The 7,293-nt window shown below is 39.3% G+C and overlaps 2 protein-coding genes across 2 annotated transcripts; one reads left to right on the forward strand and one right to left on the reverse strand.

The window, feature by feature from the left end:
- The first annotated feature begins 1,746 nt into the window (after nt 1-1,746).
- LOC118755682 lies at nt 1,747-2,496 on the forward strand. The gene is made up of 3 exons (XM_036490508.1): nt 1,747-2,002; nt 2,069-2,102; nt 2,164-2,496. The coding sequence occupies exons 1-3, from the start codon at nt 1,873-1,875 to the stop codon at nt 2,489-2,491; spliced, it is 492 nt and encodes a 163-aa protein (XP_036346401.1). The 5' UTR covers nt 1,747-1,872; the 3' UTR covers nt 2,492-2,496.
- Nucleotides 2,497-3,357: 861 nt separating this feature from the next.
- LOC118755681 (transmembrane protein 242-like) lies at nt 3,358-4,212 on the reverse strand. The gene is made up of 3 exons (XM_036490507.1): nt 4,019-4,212; nt 3,711-3,949; nt 3,358-3,649 (listed from the first exon to the last, which is right to left on the reverse strand). The coding sequence occupies exons 1-3, from the start codon at nt 4,086-4,088 to the stop codon at nt 3,518-3,520; spliced, it is 441 nt and encodes a 146-aa protein (XP_036346400.1). The 5' UTR covers nt 4,089-4,212; the 3' UTR covers nt 3,358-3,517.
- Nucleotides 4,213-7,293: the final 3,081 nt, after the last annotated feature.

Below are 7,293 nucleotides of genomic sequence, written 5' to 3' on the forward strand. Positions count from 1 at the left end.
TCGTAAGCGATCGGTTTACAAAAATTTTAAAATTGAAGACCGAAGCTGGTGGAGGCAACCATGCTGCCAAGTTACATTTGTTGTAAAACCACTTATGTATATGATTTTAGAAGTTTTGAGTTTACATCAAAATATCATGGGCCATTTGTGCAAAAAATTTATGTTTATTTTGTTTTTTATTAAAATAAAATCTTAAGCAACTAATTAATAGTTTAAAAGTTAGAAGGAGCACTGTGATTTAGAAGTTTAGAGAAATAATGGCTAAGCTCGAGATAAGTTATTTTTGCAAATGTCCTCAGATTTTACAGCGGAGTTGCAACTTTTCATTTGACTGGCTGTGATTTCTTCAATTTTACATTTTAGAGTTTTTGTGGCTCTCGCGCAGAAGTTGCGCTTGTCGGTGATGAGTTTGCGGGGAGATGTATGGTCATTGAATTTATGAATGAATGAGTTTGACCTTGAAGAATATGCGCATGCGTTTATGAATGAATTTGTTATTGTTGTATTTTAGAGGCATATGCGTATATGTACATATGTACGTATGTACGTATATTTGCATGGATGTAGAAACATACACATGTTAGGAGGAAAATCGCAAGAGTACATTTGCACAAATTGATGTAAATTATTTATTGATTATAAAAGTACATTTGGTTGATATAAAAAGGGTAATTTCATCCATAAATTACAACTTTACAACTTCCATACTAAAGAGAAAGCTTATAAAGGTCTTGCATAGCGCATGTATTTAATTTACTTATATTTGTTTAAAATTATAAAATAAAGTAAATCTATGCACATGCGCATGCAAATTGTTAAATGCCGTCAGCAAATAATCAAAAAGAGCTGCGGCCATGTTTGTTTTCATTTCATTTTATTATTTCTATCATCGGTCACTTTTTCTTAACGTTCTTTATCGCCGCGAAACCATATGAGCGGCGAATTCATTTACGAAAATGGATGTTAAAACGGACGCGAACTCCTCATCTCAACCTTTCAGACCTCACTCGCCGACTTTAACGAGTTGTCGCTTCTTATACATTTACGTTCTTTGTGTTAGACAACGAAATGCCGATGGCTTTTTGTTGAGTCGATTTTTATTCTTTAAATTGGTTAATTACTTAATATAATTCATTCTGAGAAATCGTAAATTATTCTTGCTATATATGTACATATTCATGGGCGTAGCCAGGTAGGAGCGGGGGTGCTCGAGGCCCCCCCCCTAACTTTCAAATTTTCCTTATATATATATAAAAGAGTACCCTGTAATCCCAGCTTAATAGGGTCGAGTCCCCCCCTAAATTTCATTCTGGCTACGCCGATGTACATATTATAAAGTTATATCAAAGAACGTAGATAACAAGAAGGGACAACTCGTAATAAATGTAGCGGAAGTGAGTAACAGGGCGTGCCCCTGAAAAGAGACAACTCGTTATAAATGAATGAAATGAAATGAATAAATGGTATTACAAACTTTCGCTTGCCGTGCTTAAAAACTGCAATGCTTCTTTAAATAATGAGTTTTTTATAAAAATTTCACCTGCGGCTCTTTTTTTATAAAAATCGATAATTCGATATATAATAAAATTTTTATTATAATCAGTACTTTGCCAGGGGTTCTTATTTTATGTAAAACAGTATTTCAATATAAAGTAAAAATTTTCAATAAAAACCCGCGACTTTATTCTATTATTTTCATCATCTGGCAGCCCAAGATCCAGCGAACGTAAATTTATGAGGCATTCACAGTTTTCAGTCCTTCTCTATAAATTTACGTTCTCCGATCACAAAGAAGTAATTCAAACAAGCGCGAAACAAATTTGTCTATTTTGATTTGCTCATTTGATATACTCAACAAAAATAAGCAATAGAATGCAAGCCATAATTTTAACAGATACGGAAGCGGAGACTACTGTGGAGCTAGAGGAATCTATGGTCAATCAAGCCTCACATGGCACAACAAACGCAACCAAGAGCATTTTCAATTTAACTTTGGACGATGGTATGTATGCATGTTTAATCTTTTATTGGGTACTAGGCATATCACATTTTTGTTGGTTTATATTAGGCCTGGATGATCATGAAAGTCTCGACATCAAAAGGTATGTACGTGGTATTTCCTACAGACATTGGAATATATTTAATACTCCGTTTTGGTGTTAGCCACGAAGCCCGTCTTAAGGAAGAGATTAAACAATGGAGTACCCTTTGGCGTGATTCAATGAAACAGTTAAAAGCTTTTAAACTTAAGCCTCATCCAGTCATCGATACTACGATTTTGTCAGCTGAAAAGCGTGCTTATTTAGAAAAGGCTCCAGATTTACAGCGATTTTTACGCAATTCAGTCGAGTTTCGACAAAAAGCGTATATCTTTCTTGAAGATGATTGTGAAAAATTTCAAACGGATCTAACAAATCTGATTGAAGTATGCGAATACAAAACAATTCTTAAAAGGGAACGAAAAATTGATGAGAATTTGGCATATATATAGGCCCCTATTATGAGTTGCATTCGATTTTCGACTGTGGTCGAAAGTGCTGAGCGAACGAATTTTCGTTTGGTATTATGGCGCTCATTCGATGAAGAATAGCGCTATTGTGAATTTCGCTCGTTTAGGTTGTTCACAATAGTATATTTTTCACCGCTGAGAAGCTTTGTTTACAAATCGAGCAAACTAAATAGTGTGCTTATACATATTTATGCAAATTTGTTCTAATTAAAATAAAGTAAAAAAGAAAGCAATTTTATAAAAACGTGGTAAAATGAGTACAACGAGTTCTTGTTCAACGATTCGTCAGAGGATGAGAGCTTAGTAAACTGGCCAGGAGTAGCAAATGCTCTCTTAAACATTTAAGTTTATTAGTCTTTCGAATATATTTTTATATACAATATATTTAAGAAATTTGTCTACCGATTCATTAAAAAGTTCCGACCATCTAAAGAGGCGTTTGTGAGCCAAATCTATTTAAAATATTTTAAAACTATCAACAGCGCTACGATTTTGTTCTCAGAGATCGTGCCAACAGAGCATTGGGATTTTCTTTCACAAGTAAAACCAGCCTTTCGAGCTTGTGTTTAGTATTCACGATGTTAGAACTGCATGAAATTAATAAAAATTGTTTAAAATTAGTGTCTAGCCGCCAAAATGTAAGAAAACATATACAAAATCATACATTTTTCACAATTTTCTAACACTTCGCTACACCATCGAAAGCAAAATTCTGTTCGACAGAAAATTCGATACTCAACGAAAATTTCGACACGCTTGCATAGCTCATAATACGAATTTCACTTTCGATCTTCGATCTTCGATAGCCAGCGAAGATCGAAAATCGAATGCAGCTCATAATAAGGGCCATAATTTCAACATTGTTGAATTTAAGAAAATAATATATTTTGTATTAAGTTATGGTGAATGCAATCGTCGTAAATTGCTTGTATAGAAGTTAACATTAGCAGTAAAACTTTGCGACTAGTGAGCAAACCTTTAATAACTGAATCGTGTGCTGTTATAACGTTATTCTCTGCAACCGGAACCCAAATATTTCATGAAGTCTGTGAGAGAATCAAACTCAGTACGACTTGTAGGGGGAGTATCTTTTGTAATCCTTGGCAAACCATTGCCCATCTTTGTGCGAAACTCCTCCATCTATTTAATTTAAGGAAATTTAGTTACATCAGTTCAAAGATTTTTTTTTTAAATAACTCACGTCTTTTGCTCCCGATAACTTCCAAAAGCCATAACAAAAGACACTAGTACCAAGAACTGCGTATAAACTACCCCATCCAAAGGCGCGCATTGCCAACACCGAGCCTTCTTCGAGTAACACCGCTGTGTCGCGCCCACCTTTCGCTACCAATTTGCCTTGTGACTCTTTTGCTTTTCCAAGCGTTTTAGAAAACCCGAAGATTGCTGATACACCACCAACCAGCCCCAGGAACGCGGCCGCTATTACGACGTGACATGAGAAAAGTTAGAGGTCAAATTTTGTGTATGTTTTTTTTTACTATTTATCACCTTTTATTCTATATTTGGAGTCCTCTTCGGCCCTAGTCGACTCTACTGGCAGTGTTGTCGATTCAGACATGACCAAAAATCTAAAATATCTTGCAACAACTCGATGCTTCACTATTTATTTACATTTTATGAGGGGTATGTTCAGTGGTGGTATTTTATCTCCATTATGAAACAACAGTGTTACCATTGCCAATTACTACTCAAAACACGTACTAGGGTCCTCATCAAAAGTGTTAAACTCTTGATAAACTTTATAAAGTGATAAATTTATAATTTTAATAAATGAACTGTCAAACTTTGTATGGAAAACTATTTAACCAACGTTTATCACTTTATCAAACCATTTTGGTGGATAAACGCATAAATTTCAGCAAAATTCCACTTTGAAAAGTTGCCAGGTGGTAAATTTTGTTACGAACACAAAAAGAAAATTTGCACAATGGACGAGGTAAGAATGAAACGTAACTAGCCAGATAAGTTAAATATTAAACAATTTTTTACTAAGGTACATTCCAGAAAGAAAGCGGATAAACTGATAAATTTAAGCAATTTATCCCTTTATCACTTTATATGAAGACCCCTTCTTCTTCTTCTTTTTTGGCGCTGTAACCGCCTAAGCGATTTTGGTCGAGTTCAGCAAAGCACGCCAGTCGTTTCTCCTCTGTGCCAACTGACGCCAATTGGAAACGCCAAGTGAAGCCAAGTCCTTCTCCACCTGATCTTTCCATCGCAGTGGGGGCCTCCCTCTTCCTCTGCTACCACCAGCGGGTTCCGAGTTGAATACTTTCAGAGCTGGAGCGTCGGTGTCCATTCGAACGACATGGCCAAGCCAGCGGAGCCGCTGTATTTTAATTCGCTGCACTATGTCTATGTCGTTGTAAAGCTCATACAGCTCATCGTTCCATCGTCTGCGGTACTCGCCGTCGCCAACGCGTAAAGGACCGTAAATCTTCCGCAAAATCTTTCTCTCAAACACCCCAAGAGCCGCCTCATCGGATGTTGTCATTGTCCATGCTTCTGCGCCATATACCAGCACGGGCATGATGAGTGACTTATAGAGCGTGGTTTTCGTACGTCGAGAGAGGACTTTACTCCTGAATTGCCTACTCAGTCCAAAGTAGCACTTGTTGGCAAGAGTGATTCTACGTTGGATTTCAATGCTGACATTATTATCGGTGTTAATGCTGGTTCCCAAGTAAACGAAATTCTCTACTTTCTCGAAATTGTAACTGTCAACAGTGACGTGGGTGCCAAGGCGCGAATGTGCTGACTGTTTGTTTGATGACAGGAGATACTTCGTCTTGTCCTCGTTTACCACCAGACCCATGCGCTTTGCTTCCCTATCCAACTTGGAAAAGGCAGAACAGACTTCGCGGTTTTTGTTACCGATGATGTCGATGTCATCGGCATAAGCCAGCAATTGCACGCTCTTGTAGTAAATTGTTCCTGAGCGGTTCAGTTCTGCAGCTCTTATTATCTTCTCCAACATCAGATTAAAGAAGTCACATGAAAGGGAGTCGCCCTGTCTGAAACCCCGTTTTGTGGCGAACGGCTCGGAGAGGTCTTTTCCAATTCTGACGGAGTTGGTGGTATTGCTCAACGTCATTTTACACAGCCGTATGAGTTTTGAGGGGATGCCAAATTCAGACATAGCGGCGTATAGGCAACTCCTTTTAGTGCTGTCAAAAGCGGCTTTAAAGTCGACAAATAGGTGGTGAGTGTCGATCCTTTTCTCGCGGGTCTTTTCCAAGATTTGGCGTATTGTGAATACCTGGTCTATGGTGGATTTGCCAGGTCTAAAGCCACACTGATAAGGCCCAATCAGTTCATTGACGGTGGGCTTCAGTCTTTCGCACAATACGCTCGATAAGACCTTGTAACCTATGCTTAGAAGGCTGATCCCGCGGTAGTTGGCGCGAATGGCGGGGTCACCTTTCTTGTGGATTGGGCAGAGCACACTTAAATTCCAGTCGTCGGGCATGCGTTCATCTGACCATATTCTGCACAAGAGTTGATGCATGCACCTTATCAACTCCTCGCCGCCGTACTTGAATAGCTCAGCTGGCAGGCTGTCAGCTCCAGCGGCTTTGTTGTTTTTCAGCCGCGTTATTGCTATACGTACCTCGTCATAGTCAGGCGGTGGAACGTCGACTCCGTCATCATCGACTGCGGGCTCGGGTTCTTCTTCTCCACAACTTTCTGTGCTGCTGCCATTTAGTAGGGCGGAAAAGTGTTCCCTCCATAATTTAAGTACGCTCTGGACATCAGTTACTAGGTCGCCATTATTGTTCTTACAGGAGTGCGCCCCGGTCTTTAAACCTTCCGTAAGTCGCCTAACTCTCTGGTAAAATTTTCGGGCATTCCTCCTGTCGGCCAGCATTTCAAGCTCTTCGCACTCACGTATTTCTGCCTCTCTCTTCTTGTTGCGGCAAATACGTCTCGCTTCCCTCTTCAGATCCCTATAGCGGTCCCACATAGCGCGCGTTGCGCCCGATCGCAGCGTGGCCCTGTAGGCGGTATCTTTTTTCTCTGCAGCTTCCTGACACTCCTCATCGTACCAGTTGTTCTTTCGGGCTCGCTGAAATCCGACTACTTCTTCGGCGGCGGTACTTAATGAGCGGGAAATGTGGTTCCACTGCTCGCATATGTCGGTTTGTTGAAGAGTGCTCTCTGAGAGCAGGTGTGAGAGTCGAGTAGCGAAAGCGCTGGCTGTCTGCTGTGATTGCAGCTTTTCGACGTTAAGCTTTCCTTGCATATTTGGGCGCACATTTTTTGCTGCACATAGGTGGGTGCGTATCTTGGCTGCAACAAGATAGTGGTCCGAGTCGATGTTTGGGCCTCGGAGTGTGCGTACGTCTAAAACACTGGAAGCGTGCCTTCCGTCTATCACAACATGATCGATTTGGTTTCTCGTTTTTCGATCCGGAGACAGCCAGGTAGCTTGATGGATCTTTTTATGCTTGAACCTAGTACCCCCCTATTATTTAAATCAACCCAACACAACTATATATGGGCTTTAAAGGTGTTCTTACAAGATATGTATTTGCATGAACACATGCGACTTTTTACATATGGAAATGCCAACATATCATGAAAAGGCAAATTAAATTTGTTTCTGTACAAAGCAGATGCACGTACTTACGTAATAGAAATGTTTCTATCTTCATCTGACACACAGATTGAATCATCTGAGTTTAGTTTATTTCCTTTTCAAAGAATGTATTTTTAAATATTTAAATAAAGACTGGGAATTTGACAGACATACGCAATTACAT

This window comes from Rhagoletis pomonella, unplaced genomic scaffold, assembly GCF_013731165.1.
Source record: "Rhagoletis pomonella isolate Grant_MI unplaced genomic scaffold, Rhpom_1.0 Rhpom_scaffold_07016, whole genome shotgun sequence".
Classification (NCBI taxonomy): Eukaryota; Metazoa; Arthropoda; class Insecta; order Diptera; family Tephritidae; genus Rhagoletis; species Rhagoletis pomonella.

Bases quoted from the DNA above. Each gene is read 5' to 3' on its own strand.
- LOC118755681 (XM_036490507.1), bottom strand. From the start codon at position 4,088: ATGTCTGAATCGACAACACTGCCAGTAGAGTCGACTAGGGCCGAAGAG. The intron at 3,950-4,018 runs GTGATAAATAGT...ACGTCGTAATAG, and splicing joins CTCCAAATATAGAATAAAAG to CGGCCGCGTTCCTGGGGCTG. The intron at 3,650-3,710 runs GTGAGTTATTTA...TAAATTAAATAG, and splicing joins AGTTATCGGGAGCAAAAGAC to ATGGAGGAGTTTCGCACAAA.
- LOC118755682 (XM_036490508.1), top strand. From the start codon at position 1,873: ATGCAAGCCATAATTTTAACAGATACGGAAGCGGAGACTACTGTGGAG. The intron at 2,003-2,068 runs GTATGTATGCAT...GGTTTATATTAG, and splicing joins CAATTTAACTTTGGACGATG to GCCTGGATGATCATGAAAGT. The intron at 2,103-2,163 runs GTATGTACGTGG...TTTTGGTGTTAG, and splicing joins GAAAGTCTCGACATCAAAAG to CCACGAAGCCCGTCTTAAGG.